This window comes from Neolamprologus multifasciatus, chromosome 23, assembly GCF_963576455.1.
Source record: "Neolamprologus multifasciatus chromosome 23, fNeoMul1.2, whole genome shotgun sequence".
Lineage (NCBI taxonomy): Eukaryota > Metazoa > Chordata > Actinopteri > Cichliformes > Cichlidae > Neolamprologus > Neolamprologus multifasciatus.
Genome location: NC_140460.1, coordinates 11,596,545 through 11,614,334, shown reverse-complemented (window position 1 = coordinate 11,614,334; position 17,790 = coordinate 11,596,545). Strand labels below are relative to the sequence as shown.

Genomic DNA, 17,790 nt, shown 5'->3' with positions numbered 1-17,790 from the left:
GAAGTCTTGTTTTCTCTCTCTGTGCAGGTGAGAGTGCGATGAGGAGAAGTTTCAGAGTGTGAGGCCATGGGCTGCACCTCGGCCAAGCAGGTGTCGGCCGTGCCCAGCGATGAGGAGGGACGCGGCAAGGCCTACAGCAACGGCGACGTCTTCACCGGTCAGTTCGCGAACGGATGTCAATAAAATCTTCACTGCTCCATTTCACTCAGTTGATTGCTCAGCGTGGACCCATTACCCCGCCTGCCCACACAATATACATCCTCATTGTTACAGCTCACGGTACTTCGTCGGAGTGTAAAGTTCTCCAATTCAGACAATAACTGTCAACACCGCCACTTTTATTGGAGATGTCTGTGTTGACAGTTCGTGTAAGAGAGGAAGTAACCAGTTAGTGAGATGACGGCGTTGAGTCGTGTCCTTGGAGGGGACCTGGCATGTTCGTTCCATCTCCATATTGCTATTCTTGCGTTTTTATTAGAGTAGAACAACAGAGAAACGTCTTCTCACTGACATCAAATACTAAAAATGTAAAAAGTGAAGGTTTCTGAAACTGTAAACGGTAAACTGCTGTCACAAAGCAGACAAAGGGTGTTTGATGGGCATCACGAGTCCATACTGCTTTGGTAACCAGCCAGAAAGGTTGGAAAACAGCTGGATTAGCTCAAAAGAACAACAGTTTTAACAATGTTCACTTTCTACAAATGTGTCTCCCAAACACGACCTAATTTTGTAGATTTGATTAATAAAAAATGCAGAGAGATTAATTAGTAATGAATATACTACGGTCCTTAGTTGCTCCCTTTGCTTTAGCAGTGTGTAGCCGGCTGTTGTGTAATGAGGGGCAGGAATAAAAGCTGGAGCCGGAGAGAGATGATGGGTGGCGGAGGGATTAACAGCGATTAAGAATTAGGAGCAACACTCTGGTATAGCTGCAGGCGGGTGAATGGATGTGGCAGATGATGATCCACAGGAGGTCCCCTCTCTCTGTCTATCTGTCATCCCCCCTCTCCCTCTGATGTTTCTAACTCCTCTCCAGCCTCTCACCTCCTCCCTGTAACCCCCTCTCTAACTCTGCTCCTGCCCTGTTTCGTGTTCCTCTCTGTTCTCTTTGCCCTCTCGTCTCCCGCTTTGTCTTCTGAGCAGTGCCAGAACGCAGCAAGGAGACATGAAGGAGAGCAATGAGATGAACATTTTTTTTCCTTTAGAGAGGAAGAGAGTGACGTATTTTGGTGCTGCAGGCCTTTTTTTTTTCTTCAATCTATTCTCAACTTCTGTGTCTTCCCGTCCCCCCTTTCAAGGCCTCGCACTTCTCTTCCTTTTTCTCTCTGTCACACTATTTTGGGTCTCTGCACCCCCTTCTCTTCCCTCCTCCTTCTCTTCCTGCCTTCATCTCCCAGTGTTTCTCCCAGCTCTTTTCCTCTCTTCTCTGGCACAACATTAGGTCAGAACCTTGTGTCCTTTCACATCCCCTCCTCCTTCCTCCCTCTTAGTCCCATCCTATCCCCTAGTCTCACTGTCAGTTAAAGGGAAATCTGGAATGGCAGTGCATGGGATGGACTACTATTTGAGTGAGTGTGGGGATATCTTTGTGGGGACCAAAAATTGGACGATTACTATACTTGTGGGGGCCAACAGCCCTTATGGGAACCACACATTTTAAGGCATTTTTGAGGCTCAAAATGTGGTTTTAGCGTCAGGGTTACAATTGGGTTATAGTTAGATTTAGGGTAAGGGTTAGACATTCATTTTTGATGGTTAGGTTAAGGGTAAAGGGCCAGGGAAAGCATTATGTCAATTAGATGTCCCCACAAGATATGAATACCCGACGTGTGTGTGTGTGTGTGTGAAGGTAGAGATGGAAGTGACCTGGATTGTGCGGATTAGAGTTATCCCAGGCCTCAAAACCCCAAAAGCATCTCCCTTCTTAATGCCGCCCTTCCTTATCGTCACCCGCTTCGCGTGCACATCTTTCTGCTGTCGCTGTCGTCGTCACATACTGTGCAGTCATTCTTTCCCACTCGACTCGCCGCCCTTTACAACCGCTGCCAAACTGGCTCGCAGCATCCGGTTTACTTCTCATGACTTAGGCGGAAAACACTGGCCGGCTCTGGTCAGCCTACGCACACGAGTGTAACCCCAGCGGGCTGCGCGTCGGTGTGTTTGCATTCACGTATGCGCTGATGTTTTCATATCAGTGTGCTCGGTTAGACAGTAAGCCCTATTCATGCTCACGCAAATCTTCCTCCAACAGATATTCTGGCAATCAGTCTGTCCTTGTGCGCTCTGTGTGTGCGTGAGTGTGTATTTGTGTGTCCCAGATATTCAGACTCTGGCCGCTAACCCTAACCCACCCCCCAAATGCCCTGCCCTCCCCTCCCCAACCCTCTCTCAGTCGCTCTCGCACAATAACCGGAAAAGGCTCAGCTCCATTACACAAACGCTGAGGGGACGACGAGGGAAAATAGCAACACTCTCCACAACATCGTGCTGCTGATGTCTGTAATAATTACAGTCAGAGGAGATTAGAGTTGAGATAGCAAGTATATCTGATTGTATATGTGGCAGCTCAACATTTATAGAAAACAAGGCGGTGTGCAGTTTCAGTGTTTATCTCAGCTTTTGTGCTGGAAGGTTCGACCGTCTCACTGAATGAACATGTTACTGTCCTTCGGTGCCACAAGCAGACAACGCTACAATCACTTCCTGGGAGTAAAACGGGATTGCTCAGAAATTATTGTTCAAAGAAACTCTGGGCTTTCTTTATCGGACTGCTGAATGAGAATCAGACCTTGGAAATATTATCGCAGATGAAAAACAAAAACAAAAAACAGACCAGTTGCTTTCTTGAATTAACCGATTGTGCCGTCGTTTCCCCGTTCAACTCGAAGAACACAAAACACAGCTGACGGCCCAAAGTCACAAATGACATTGTTTCTGTGTACGTTGCGTGCCGAGTGAAAACGACTCCTCTCTGGGGCAGCACACAGACCTGAAGGTCACCGGTTCAATCCCTGGGATGGAAAGATAGACTTGGAACCAGAGGTGAGAGCAGCATCAGAAATGAATCCATCAGAGGGACAGCTCAGAGTCAGAGAGGCAGAAATGGTTTGCACATGTGCAGCGGAGGCAGAGAGGATGGTGAAGAAGATTCATGGATGTAGTGAAGGAGGACATGCAGAGGGTCGGTGTGACAGAGGTGGATGCTGGGATGACCACTTATGGAAAAGAAGGAGAAGAAGAATTCAGTATTATGAAGGCAGTTCACTTCTTGCTGGTATACATTGCAATGTTAACTTCTGCTGCAGACACAACCTGCTGCAGAGCAGGCTGCGACCTGGAAAGATGCCTCAGACCTCAGTGTGCTGAGAGTAAAAGGAAGTTTTTAAAGTATTGTCTTTCCCTGACGCACATTAGTAGAAAAATAGATTTCTACTAATTTTATCCTCCCTATCAGCTCTAATATCTGAAAACAAGGCACCTATGTTTGTACTTGTTGACCTTTTATATCACATTTGCATGTGCGCTAGGCTGACATTTGAATTGTGCTTTTATACTTGTTCTGCACCTGCTCTCACACTGTTGAACACCCTCGGGGCTGCAGCTGAGAGATTTTAAAAACCGGCACTGTCTTCCGCACATCTGAACACGAATTTCATCTGTCAGATTCTCCCGAGTCTCAGTGAACTCAGTGATGTAATACTAATCAGTTCGATTACACTCCTTCCTTTAAACTTTACAAATGCACCAGCTCTTTGTAGTGATGATCATCCGTACAGAGCTTTTAAACACTCGAGGGCTCATCAGCAGCTCAGTGGTTAAGTGGGACGGTGTTCAGAGGGGAGGCAAAAAAACCCCCCTGATTCATTCAGTGATCTTCAGAAGCCACAAGCTCCACAGCTGATTACAGAAGTTGAACTAAAGAGGAAGCTAACTCAGAGTCATGCACAGACAGCTCAAATACAGTCCAGCCCTGCGCTGACCTGTTGTTCCTTTCCTCATTTTCTACTGTTAAAATGGCGGATGGTCATACCGACCTTGGTACCAACCACCTGCGGCTGAAATCTTCTGTGAAGGGCAGCCAATCAGAATGTCCTGAGGTCCAGTATAAGATAAATAAAGATTGTTTTAAGCAGAAAATCACAGGACGCTACTCTGGAGTCCAACAACAAAATTTATGGAGCTGGAAATGAGCACAAGTGTCTGTGTATGCATATCTGCTCCCATGCACTTCATCACGATCATCACTTTATTTCCAAAGCACTTAAAAACAACATAAGTGCTGTAGAAAAAGAAAATGAGAGAACAAGTGTAAAACAATGAATCAGCTACAAGTTCATTCATAAATGCCAGATTTGAAATAGTACTACGCTAAAATCTGAGTTATGTGCTCTCGTTTGCTTTTCTGGCGCAACTTCTCCATGCACCTGGGACGTAGGTGAAGTTATTAGGTTACCAGACCAACGCGTTTCGGCTTCATCATGACCCCGATGAAGGCCACAAGCCGAAACAGGGTCATGAAAATCGTGCAGCAGCGTTTTTGTAACGGGTGTAGACGTGAGAGGGAGGCAGAGTAACAATAATCCAGATGAGAGGTGATGCCTTTAGGTGGCATCTAGACAGGATGGGCTTGATTTTTGACAGCTGCCTCAACTGAAAGCACTTAAAAACAGGGAGGACTTGACTTGCATGTGGCAGTTAAGTTTTAGGCTGGGGTCCATTTTCACACCTAAATTAGTGATGCTGGATTTTTCATGTATGGCCAAGGAGGAAAAGTCAAAGGTAGGGATTAGAGATGGCACGATACCACTTTTTTTTATGTCCGATACCGATACCGATATCATAAATTTGGATATCTGCCGATACCGATATGAATCCGATATAGTGTGTTTTTTAATCAGTAAAACTGTTTTTTTAATATCTTGCTGCTTTTTGTATAAGTTCATACTCAAGTTAAAAAACAACAACAACACTAAAGCTATTCTGTTATACCTGTATGTAAAAAAACAAAAAAACAAAACAAAAAACACACTGCACCCAAAATATTTCATAGATCAGCAACACTGATCAATCTAATAAAGTTAAGCCTACCCCATCCTCCCTATTCTGGTATTTTAAAGAGTACTTAGCAGAAATATTAAGCAACCTAACTAATAGGGTTGCAAACTCCCAGCAAAAGAAAATAGGGAACCACCCTCTTCCTCATGATGCTTAATCAATGTAATCAACTTTAATTTGATGCAGGGTGAAAAAAATTCACAGAAATAAATTATTTTTCAAGAATAATTAAATAGATTCAACATCTTTCTTCAACAGAATTGCAGACTGCACAGATGGTACCTTCCCAAAGGAAAAAGTACTACTACTAAAAAGTACTAGGGTATATTAGACTTAACAGTTACTATATACAGTAATGGACTTCTATACATTTTACATCAGATTAAAACTTTGGGTGTAAGATTCAGATAATTATTAAATAATTAAAAGCTAGATATTTTAAATGAGAATAAGAAAGAAAAGTATGTCTTTGTGCCCCCTTTTCCCTGTTCATGCCCTATCGGCCTCCCTGGCTAAACTTTGCTAGATCCGCCCCTGCACAGTTACCAGCCGTCAGCTGCATAGAAAAAGATCCTGGTCTAGAAAGTAATATTAAATAAATTCTAACAACAGCTTATCAAGCTTAATAGTGCTGCTGTTGTTCAGCCGCTGGTTTCCTCTTTCTGGTGAGAAATGGGCCAAAAACAAAGAAGAGAGACGGACTCGCGACAGAAAAGCCGATCAGCTGATCGTTAAGCAGTTTCACGATTGAAGTAGCAGCAAGAAGAGAGAGAGAGAAGAGGCAGTTGCTCTATAGATACAGCTGGAGCTACTGGATTTAAAAAGCATGACCCCAGTTTTCTTTTCCTTTAAAATTAAGGAAATTCGGTGCCATCCATCCCCTGACGTCACTGGAATAATCAAGGAGAGGCTCTAATGCACACAAGAAGTTTTTAAGCTCTTTATGCATACAGGAGGTCTCATCCGTATGTAAGAGTTCTCTGAAAGTCGTGTTTATGCAGTAAAGTTTACTTATTGAATCCATCAACTCAGCTCGCAGATGAGCAGAGAGCCTGCGCTAATCTTCTCCGCTTGTAACTTTCTCGTTACGATAGATCAGACGAGAGCCTTCATCAAACAAAAGCATGATCTGTCTCAGTGTTGGATATTTCTGAGAAGCTGTCCCAACACTGCAAATTCCACTTAATGTTTTTCTTTTTACGTGAAGTTTGACTGTTTTCACACAGATGAGACTTTCCTCAGGTTCCTTTCATCTTGGAAGAATTTTAGTGACAGTGAGAGACAAGCTGTAACTGACTTTCATTTGTGAGCAGCTGTGTCAGTCTCTGGGAACACATACCGGCACCCGGCGTGTCTCCTGCATCTCTTACTTACTTTACTGATTAATCATGAGTCAATAACTTTTATTAGTTGTGTTATCAGTTTGCTATTTCGGTGATAATGTGTGGGAGTATTACTCAGAGATGAGATATCAGAGTATCTTTTTGGCATTTTAATAAACACGTAAGGGCTCTGAGTCAGTCGTGACCTCTCAGTCTAATCTAATACAGACATCTAATTAGCCAATCACATGGCAGGAACTCAGGGCACTGAGGCATGTAGACATTTTCAAGATGACCTGAAGTTCAGACGAATTGCCAGGGTGGGGAAGGATGCTCATTGATTTTAAGTGACTGTAAATGTAGTTGTTGGTGTGAGTGTTCCAGATACTGTTGCTCTGCTGGGATTTTCCGACGTGGCCGCCTCCGCTGTCACAGAGATGATATGATTTGACTGGTTTGGCTGCTTTGAGCTGGAAGGAAGGCAACAATAACTCAAATAACCACTCATTACAAACTAGTTGTGCAGAAGAACATCTCTGAATCCATAGCATGTTGAAGCTTGAAGCACATGGGCTGCAACGGCTCCTGTGAGCTACATACAGGAAAGTGAAGCTGCAGTCTGCACCAGCTCACCCAGCTAACACATTCACTCTTCAGTTGTTGCATGCAGACTGGAGTCAAACCACCAACTTTCCGATTAGTAGGCAACCTGCTCTACCACCTGAGCTAAAGCCACCCCAGGCTTTCTGACATGCTTTGAGTAGAAAAGCTCTATGTAAGAGCCAGTCCACACCGTACCCATCTTCCGATAGCTCAGATAGTCTCAAACTGGTTTGTTCTTGATGATGAGTTCCCTGTAATCGGATCCAATAGAGCAACTTTAGGATGCGGTAAACGTCATGGATGCAGCAGCTGTGAGGATGTTTCCAGCAGTGTGCTGAATCTGTGCCATAAAGTATTAAGATGGTTTTGAAGCGTTAACAAGGTGTTTCCTAACGTGTTCCCACAGCCAGTGCTTTGGTTCAGTTGTAGTTAACTGTATGACCTTCCTCCAATAGTTCAGTGACTCCAGCCGAAATGTTAAACGGGCCTTGCAGTAATAAACTGTTTCTCTCTTTCTCTTCCTGTTTTTCATCATTTTATCCCTGCCGGCAAGATTTCTGTTCAAAATATCATAAACAATGTTTTTCTCTCTTCTCCTTTCAAAGCTGATTGTCATTTCATTGGAGCAATAGTTGGTGTGTGTGCGCCTGTTAGAGATGAGGGTTCGCGTTCAGGTGTGAGTGTCACGGCCAGACCGATGATGGCTTGTAGCCAGGCTGGCTGAGAGGGAGGACACACAGCAGGAAGGACAGAGTGACATAGCCACAGGACAGGCCAGCGAGAGCTATGAGAGCAGACACACACACATACGCGCGCTTAAATAAGGCAATTTAAATGACTCATACCCAAACAAACGCCGCACTCACATGAAATGACAAACATGCTGATTCAAAGACGTTTCCATTTCTATCTGCAATGAAACATGCTTGTGCACACACACACACATGTGAACACACACGCACACACACACTTTTACTGCCGGTACCTTAAGGTCAGCGCGGAGCGCCGCTCTGTAATCAGAGATGTGAACGACGTCCACATCACAAAATCGCGGCTTCTCAAAATAGTTCTTCCCTTTCATCTTTCCCCTCTCCGACGGGTTCCCTCCCTCTCACCCAAAGCGAGCCCAGCATCGATGTGACGAAACACCCATGTCATCTCTTGTGACACAGCGTGCCACGCGCACGCACGCACGCACGCACGCACGCACGCTTCACATACAACTCGCGCAGCGTGACCACTTTCTTTGCTCCTATCTAAATCGAAGCAAAGTCTGTGATGTGATGACTCTTGATTGGTGCAAGCTGGGTCACTTTGATCTGTCTGCCGTTTATCGTCGCGTTCAGCTACCATCCTGTGACAGAAGCAGAACATTCAAACACTTTAACCTCTCAGGCTGCAGCTCACCCAAATTATAATGCCACATGCTCCTCAATGCTTGCTTTAAAATTCCAGTTTAGGCTGATTTAGTGTAAATCCAGCAGCCGCTGCTAATTTTACCCCCTCTGTTCGTTTGTCTCTGCCCTAAAAAAACAGATTATATAGCTTGAAATTGATGCTGTTGCCCCTCTGCCATCAGGAGAGCAGAGGAAATGGCTCTTAGCACTGTTTCCAACAGTAGCACCGTATGCACTTGTGTTTACAGAGCAGATCTGAGCTCGGTGAGCCTGTGCTGTGTTACAGCGCTCTATGTGTGTGTTTGTCGGCATGTTCAGACAGGAGCTGCTTTGCTCCGACTCGTTTACATTCCTGAGACAAACAGCAGAAAAGGAGCTGGCATTTGTTTCTCTCGTCTCTTTCTCTTAATCTCTGCCAGCGTTCTCGCTTTCTCTCGCTAATTATTTCGAATGAGCGTCGTTCAGCTGCACGCCGATACTCGGCTCTAAAGACACACGTGCGCGATGTTAAAAGCACAGGTGATTGTGGGCTTAAGCACACATCAGGTGAGGAGTTGGGCGAACCCTTACGCGGGGGCATAGACTGACGTCACGACGACAGACACACTGCAGAGAGAGAGCGTGGGGGCAAAATACAAAGTGTGTAAGAGATAAAGCCACTGGTACTTATCGCCTTCTCAGCTGCTTTATCAGTTACGAGGTAGTCAGCAGAGCTTGTGTTGTTGCTCAAGGTTAGGCGGGGCTCAGGGTTACGCAAATGTGCCGTACATATCATTTCACGTTACGGTCACTCTTATTAAGAGCTTGCCTAAAGGTACGAAAAAACATTTCAATGCATCCCACATCACTGATCATTAATAATCCTCAATAAACATGATAAACACATGGCTGGCAGTAGACCTCATCATACTGGAACTGTACAGTGTGTTCACTTTGGTCTTTAAAGGCTCATTAATGTCATCTAAAATACAACAAGAAGCAGCCGGAGAGCACAAACATCCGCCCAGGCAGCTCGCTCTCTGGGCACTGTGTACTTTTAAGGGAACAGTAGAGTATCGTCCATATATTTGTGTGCATATAGTACACATGTAGCATTCACTCCATCGGTTACACATTTAGTAATTGTACATTTATTGAAACGGTTCTAATCTGTTACTGTTATGTGTCTAAAAAAAAGTCATATTAAAGTAACACGATCCCTGTGTGACATTCCCTGTAAGCATATATGTTGTCAATGCAACATTTAAATAAGGTCAGTTATTAAATATAACTGACCTTCAGATCAGTCTGTTCACCATAAAGGAGGGTCAGAGGTCAAATCTGACATTTTAAATCTTACTTTTTATGTTTTGACAATATGCACACGTTCTAAGGCTTTTTGTCAGTTTTCATGACAAAATCATGAAGTTGACCTTGAAGACCTCGATGGACGTGAGCCAGGTTGTAAACATTGTTTATGTTGTTTCACATACCCACTACTCACTTATTCTCCCTCGGTGTCTGCCTGTCGTTGCTTTCTCTCTCATCAGATGAATTGCTGTAGCTAAAATAGAAACTTGTGTCCTCCTGCTTATCCCTCAGCTGTCATCTCCACTTTTCAGTACACCCCATCAGGTCATAGTTATCAGATTACCTTGAACCAATTATAACAACAATCAATGGAATAGTCGCTGGCCATGTTGCTGTTGCAGCGAGGTTACAGTAAGGCTGACGAGCCGTTCTTAAACTATTTCTGAAAGGAATTTGGTCCCTGTTTCTTCTGATAAATGCAACTTATTGTTCTTTCCTCCCTCCTTTAATCATCCCTCATTCTCTCTCTTTCCAGACGAATACAAGAAGGGAGTGGAGGAGGTGAAGTACATGAGAGGGGATGAAAACCGAGTGAATGCACGCAACCAGGAGAACCTGGTGAGACACACAAACACGCGCACACCATCCGCTGACAGCCTGTCATCCGCTCACAGACTCGCAGACCTTTTCCTGACAGTCCATCAGATGAGGCGAACAGACTGCTGTTTGTGTCCAGAGGCGGCTCCGTCAGCCTGACCAGCCTGCACGCACACACACATTGTCTTAGTGCAAAAAACACACACAAAACTTGCCTCGCATGCAGGTAGAAACAACACGAGGCGTGTGTGGAATGTGTGGGCTGATCGCTCGGTTGGTTTCACTCCCTCCTGCAAAACTTTTAGGTCTTCAGTGGTGCAAAGACGTACTATATCGTGACTGGGAAAGTCATTCTGCTTCAGAAATTTGCAGAACAGCTTCCCTGTTACATAATAATGTTTGGATGCATTATTCCTCAAAAAGGTGAAACTTGCAAAAACAGGTTTTTATCCTCTCCAGATCACTAACTGACTGAAAAGAATGAGCGTCATGTAAATTAGGTCTGCCTTCATATTCAGGTTCACGTTATTTTATTTTACCTGTAGGTAGTTTTGGTCTGCAGTCATGAGTCATACCGTCTCACATGCGTATTTTCAGTACAGACACAACAGATAAGCACTGTATTCAATACAGTTTTATTTATATAGCGCCAAATGAGTTGTTGTGAGACGCAAGCTGCGTTTTTACATAGCCCGGTCCGTCCGCCGTTTGCGGTCTGACCAGCATCCGTGTAGCTGCTTGCTCTCACAAAGTAATCCTCACTCAGAGACTCAGAGGTGGAAAATGCATGTTGCGGAAACACAGCAGGAAACGGATGCATGGTGATCAACCTTCATCAGAGCCGATAATCAGTTTTATTAGGCATACATACATTATGCTTCTTTCTCGTGTCCCACGACTGTCGCGCAGTGCCGTCTGGGTGAGGATTGTAATTTGATAATCCAGGTTTGATGTGACATTTGTTTCCATTGATGTAGCTGTTTGTTTTAAACGTATCTATCAGCTGATAATGAAAACTAATGGTGTGCATGCGCGTGCGTTTTCAGGAGAAGAGTAATGTTCAGCACAAGGGCAAACAGCAGAAAGAGGTTCCTGCACCAAACATCAAATCCAAGTAAGTCATGAGTAGCGGGTTTAATCTCGTAAACATGCAATTTGAAAGACAAATGTCAAAGGTACAGTTTTCTCACATTACCTAATATATTTTCTTTTTGTTTTGTGACAGAGGAAGCCACAGTTTCTCTTTCCACGCTGATTTCGGCTGTTTTCAATGTTCAAAATGAACTGTTGAGCCAGAGGTTCTTAAACTGTGGTGGGGGCCCCCTCTCAGAGCCATGCAGCCAGTAGAAAGGGGACCTAGAAATATGTGAAATAATCTTGCGAATGAAAAATAAGCCGAGGTTATCTGGCTGAACGTTATTTCACTCGAATTCAAGCTGGAGCCTTTTTATTCTAACGAGTTCTAATAAAAACAAACAGAAATGATTATTGAAGCGCGTCTGAATCTGGCTGAACTGATGCGTTCATAAGCGGCTGCTTCCATTAAGTTGTCACCTCAGTATGTTAATGTTAGACGTGAAGCGAGCGATATTTTGTGTCTGGCTTTTGTAATCCTGCCTCGTGGCCGGCCCCCGCTGCGTGCATGTTGATGAGCCTCTGCATGCGTACATCACGGCTGCTGCCGGCTGCAGTCTTTAGTCTTTTGCTGCATTAATTCTTTATTAAATGATCTTTTAAAATCCTCCGAACAGAACTGTTTCTCACACTGCGGTGAGGGATGTGTGTGCGTGCGTGCGTGTCTGTGTGTGTGTGTGTGCGTGTCTGTGCTGTATGTGTGTGTGTGGGGGGGGTTGTAATGGGAAATTCTCATGATGTATTTGTTGCCTCCCTCCTACTCCTCATCTCCATCCTCCAACTTCCTCCCCCCCCCCCCCCCCCCCCCCCCACCCCTCTCTAACTTTTCCATTTGTGTCTGTGTCTCTCAGCATTCACACGTCAGAAAGCCAGCAGGAATTTTTCAGGATGCTGGATGAGAAGATTGAGAAGGTGAGGAGGCTGGAAGTGGGGTTTGTTGGGGAGGGTTGCAGTGAAGGAGGGGCAGGGCATTTAAAATAACAGCTGGATCCTAAACCATTAAACATCTCCCTCACCGAGGGGGAGGAACAGGTGATCGCCACGGTGATGAGCGCTCGCTGCTCTTAGTCTGCCTCTTGAATTACGCTGCAAGCTCATAAACAGTCAGAAGCACCCAAAGTGAAATGAGTAATCCTCGATTCAGCTTCGCTATGACGGATTTAAATTTTCACCTCGGCCTTGAAACGTGGGTGAGGAAACGTAGCTACGGCGTGAAGATGGTAAAATGTTGGTGTATTCGATATATTTCAAACATTTCAAACATCTAGAATTGATTCCAGGAGTTGCGAGTAAAAGTTGCACCCTGGGACCTGTTTTGGTTGCAGCTGAAATCGGAGAGTACGTCCACGTAGGTTTTTGGTCATCGTGGTCTTTTTCAAAGGCGTTCCTTCTCATCCATCAGACCCAAAGGAGCCTCTTGGATGAGAGGTGGAACATTTAAATAACATAAAGAAGTGCAGTCATCTTCTCTTTTAAACTGTTATGGAACTTGGAGAAGTTTGAATGTTCCCTGCAAATTATGAGTGACCAAATCACGGGGAGGTGCAACTGCCAGCAACCGCTCTGCAACCGCTCTGCAACCGGTCTCTAGGCCTGTGTGACGGGGACCTAAAATCAGACTGATGTACTGTGTTTACACTGGATGTTGCCTCCAAACAGTCACAGCTATTATGGTCTGTGACTGCAGTGTGTAGTTAAAGCCGCGTTCCAGCCATGGCACAGATTTAATGCGATTCTATAAATCAGCTCTGTGACTTGTTTGACGTCAACAGAGAGCTACACAAATGAGAATGACGGCGAATGCTGGAGGAAAAAACAGATCTCCAGATGAATGATAGTGATACAGAGTCTGATGGATAGGGTTACATGATGGATTTTTACTAGGCCGCTGTTTTCTTGTATAAATGCAATCGGGTCATAATATGTTAATGTGGCCCAAAAATAAAGCCGGTTAATGGAGCTTTAATTACTATCTGGTGTTTTAATCAAAACATCATGAGTGCAATCGGCAAATCTGAAAAAAGAAAACATGTCACATTAACGTTGAAGTAAGTCTTTTAATTTGAAAAGCATCATTACTATAAAGTAATACAGAGGGGAAATATTCCAGTACTGCACTCGGCGTCCTTCTGAGGCGTCCTGTGATTTCAGAGCTTTTTTGAGGAGAGTTGGAGAAGCTCTGCAGAGGAAAGGAGAGCAGCTAGTTTAGCCCACCTTTGAGTACTTTATCGGGTGCCTGCAAGACTGATGGTGGTCTGTGTAAATGAGGTGGTGTAACAGGTGTCGGCTCTTCTCATAGTCATGCTTTTGTTTGCAGGGACGAGACTACTGTTCGGAGGAGGAGGAGGAGGAAGATGGGACATAGCACAGAGGCCCCCAGGAGTCACCCCCACAGAGAGCCTCACCGTGTGTGTGTGTGTGTGCGCGTGTGCCTGAGAGAGCGCTAAATCAGTGTTTAACCAATGGGGTGTTGACAGGACACTTTATGTTGGTATGATTTTGTGAGTTGTTGAACATGTGGCAAAGATAATACTTTAAATACAAGTGAAAGAGTGGGGGATGCTTGAGACAGAGAGAGAGAGAGAGAATGGCATAAAGAAAACTTTCTTCAGAGACTATACAGCCCTCCTTACTTAGCGCCTCACCCCTTCAGGCCCCGGGTGGACAGATGGAGGTGGCGAGGGATGAAGTGACAGGCAGATGAAAGGAGGGAGGGATGGAGGATGACGCGATGACGGATGTCCACACATCGCGTGAACTCGGTGAAGGACTCGCCTCTGTCGGGTTGGGCACGGCCGTTTCCTCGAGCTGGATAAAGGTGGCTTCGCAGGCCTCCATCTGTCCTCCTGTCTGTCTGTCTGTCTATATTTAACCCCTGCAATTGGACAAAAGAACTTCCCAAATACAGAGGCCCAGGAAGGAGGAACATGTTGGTGGGTGTCTCGAGATGCACGAGTGGAGAAGAAAGAGCGCAGGGAAGGAGATATCTAACACTACCAGGATCCACACTGAACTCTTTGGCCTGCCTGGCTACAGTCAGGCCGGCCTGGGCCGCGGCAGCCTGAGAGATCGGGTGAGGGAGGAAGAGGGAAGGCGGAGAAAGGGGGGAATATTTTGGGGATATTTTAATAAGAGAGAATATGGAGCGAGCTGGTGATTTGAAACTCAACTCCTCCTGCCTTGAAGTCAAGGACCCTGTTTTTGTTTTTAATTTTTTTTTTTTATTCTGTTCCAGCCAATCATTCACTCAAGCCCTTCCCTTCCATGATGTTCTTTTCTTCAGTTTGTTTTACTCTTGGCTTCCATCGTAGTGTATCCTCATCAAAGCCATTATCGCCCTCACCGCCACAGCAATCAGAGTGAAGCTGCATAATTCACCGCATCTGTCTCAACCCAATCCGTCCTCCGCCTTTTACCAGAACCTGGCAGAGCCGTGCTAACGTGCACGTGCAGTCTATTCTTGTATATATGGTAGCACACACTCATTCCAGCACACGTTCGATATGAGTCACTCAAACACATTAATGTGTCCTCCTCATTTCACCAGCAAACTCTCATGTGCATCAGTCAGAGGTGTTCCATGTAGCTCCACATTTCTGTTTTGGCTCAGTGTTCACACACACACACACACACACACACACACACACACACACACACACACACACACTGGCACTGAAGCAGCAAACTGGGCTGAGCTTAAGGGGAGGATGCATGGTTGCCGTGGAGACACAGACCTAATCACTTTTTTTTTCTTTTTCTTTGATTTGTTTTGTTTTGTTGCTGTTGTCATCTTTACTGGATACTTACTGTTGTATTATTTTAAATACTTTTTTCTATTAAAAATAGAAAGCGCAGAAGCTCTGATCCTGTGTGTACCATGTTAATGTGTGAGCGCGCGTGCGTGTGCGCCCCCCCCGCTACTCGGAGCAGAGTAATGGAGCGCCATGATGCCGGTAGTGCACTGAGGAGGGAGAAGTCAGTCTATTTTTCTGTGGTCATGCTGCCTGAAGCCATGCAGTCAGAGCGCATTCATTCATAACTGCAGCGCTGTGCTCTGCCACCTGCTGGCACAGACTCAGCACTGCAGTCTGCTCTGCAGGCGTTCTAATAAATACATATAAACATATTTTGGCCATGATCAACAACTTCGTGGGCACTCACATTTTTTTTTCAAAATAAATCAGTTAGGTGTCAAGCAATTCTCTAATAAGTATTCAAATCACGGCTCTTGAAATTATTTATCTATATAAATGTGAGCCCTCCGGGTGCATGAGCTAATTCAGCCCAACTGTCAAGCGGAGGTCAGCGTGATATCTCTCAAACACAAAGATTATTCAAAGAGCTTCAGGAGGCAACGAAATCCTGCTTAAAACAACACGATCTACAAGCTTAATTGTAAAATATGCAGGGGGCCACGACCTCGTCTCACATTTAAATCATATAAATATAAAATATATTTAAATCATATGCTCGTATATCCCCTCAGACTTGATGTAGGAGTGTGCTGCAGCAGGCACACAGCTGAATGAATATCATTCATGCTGGTAAAGATGAACAGGGGTCTGTTGAGGCTGTGGTGTTGGCCTTCGCTGAAATTTTATCTTGAATCCTTTTTTTTTTTTTTTTTTTAAAGATTGATAAATATTGTTGGGTGGAGTGGGTGTCAGTTTTTAAGCTCTCTGAAGGATGGTTTGATGGGAAAATGTGATATCAGCACTAAAGCGATGGAGAAGTAGTGGGTGGAGGTGGAGAGGCAGCCTACGTGGAGGTGAGCACAGCTAAACAGGTTAGCTGCTGTTTCTGTGATGAAAATAACAGTGACGATACACAAATGCAGCTGTTGGTGGGTTACTCTATGCTGTTGCTCACCTTGGCTTGTAATCACCTGATTCCAAGACCCGGTTAGAGAAACTTCTGCCAGGGATAGCGGGCCTGCTTTCTTCTTCACATGCCTGTAAACCCCAGAGTGCTCCTGAGCTCGGCCTAATGTGCACACGTGGGACTGCGCGTAAGATGCCTTGAGTGGGTAACACTGGTAGAGCCGATCTCCTCTTTATGAAGGGAACATTTGGTGGCCCCGCTGTGTCTTTAATAGCTGTCTCTCTGTAACACACACAAACTCCTTTACCTTGCATGACTCACTTGCAGGGGCGCATGAGGTTACAATCAGCAGCGGCTGAGCACATCGGCAGCGTGAAAGGCTCCCTGTGGGACGGCGCTCGCGGCAAGGCTCTCCCACACAGAGAAATAAGTGTTGGAGGCAGACACGGAGAAGGGGAGAGCGGGAGCAAGAAATTAAAATGAGGGAGTCGGGGAGGTGAGAATATGAGTGAGGAGGAGACGGATGTTGCCCGTTAACCTCAGACAGGAATATGGGCAAGAAAATGTTCTTTCCACCCTGACGTAAGTACCAATAAAGAGCCCACTCCCCCCTGCTTCCAGTGCGCGTGCGTGTGTAAACAGCCCAAAGTGTGAAAGTCTTTTTAAGGTACAACATGTTCTTGGCTTTCTGAGTGATTTAAATCCAGATTCTTAAAAAATATTTGCGCTAAATTCACTTTCATGAATTAAAAGTGGAACGACACTGCAGTGACTTTAAACTCCCCCTAAAAGCCTTAAAACTTTAGCACCTCCTGAGAAACACCAATAACTGAGATTTAAACCCACTAATTAATCTGAGAGTGACTCCAGGTCTGCTTGTGTTGGGTTTTCTTGGTTGGATGATTTATGTTTTAATCCAGATTACAGATGTAGACTTAAAAATTCCTCAAGTTGTAAAACAAATGTTCAGATTTAGTCATCCTGGGATTATTAGCATCAAAGGAAAATAAACTGACAGGCAGATATAAGATACTTTGGATTGCCTGAAGGTGTCTGAGGTAGGCTAGATAGCTTTTAGAAGATCTATATTGATTAATTTTTAATAGGACAGAGAGCAGAGTGTAAAAAAAAAGAATCAATTTAAAGCTTACGTTTTAAGACTGCCGCACTCCAACGGGCCTTAAATTTGAGATACTGTTATAGGGCAGAATAATTTTTATGTATAATAAAAATTTTAACCTGGCTTAACTTCAGTTTTAATCACGTGTGTAGACAGTACTGCATTTTGGATAGAAAATAATCACCTCACACATGCAGGTGAACATATCTATGCCTGCGTATGACAGCTACATGAACATATAAATATTCCTTGCATGTGGGAGCATGGTGCATGTTTGTGTGTGTGTGTGTACATGCAGACGTTGCCCACGTAGACAGTATGAGTCAGCTGTGAGAGGCAAACGGATGGCTTCCTGCCTGGATGCCCAGCAGGCCTCTGCTCAGTGTCTTAACTCTCTCCAGCACTTCCTGGCTGCCTAATACCCACTGTGGAGTAATCCTCTCTGTGAGCT

General features: G+C 44.8%; 1 protein-coding gene across 4 annotated transcripts in view; it reads left to right on the top strand.

Moving 5' to 3' along the window:
* LOC146491116 (uncharacterized protein C1orf21 homolog) overlaps nucleotides 1–16,018 on the top strand; it is a 29,710-nt gene extending 13,692 nt beyond the window's left edge. For all 4 annotated transcript variants that reach the window (XM_085152000.1, XM_085151999.1, XM_085151998.1 and 1 more), the window contains exons 2-6: nucleotides 28–157; nucleotides 10,203–10,285; nucleotides 11,311–11,378; nucleotides 12,250–12,310; nucleotides 13,716–16,018. In XM_085152000.1, coding sequence (XP_085008126.1) covers nucleotides 67–157; nucleotides 10,203–10,285; nucleotides 11,311–11,378; nucleotides 12,250–12,310; nucleotides 13,716–13,763 — 351 coding nt within the window. In that variant the 5' untranslated portion in view covers nucleotides 28–66 and the 3' untranslated portion in view covers nucleotides 13,764–16,018. The remainder of the gene's footprint in view (nucleotides 1–27; nucleotides 158–10,202; nucleotides 10,286–11,310; nucleotides 11,379–12,249; nucleotides 12,311–13,715) is intronic.
* The last annotated feature ends 1,772 nt before the right edge of the window (nucleotides 16,019–17,790 follow it).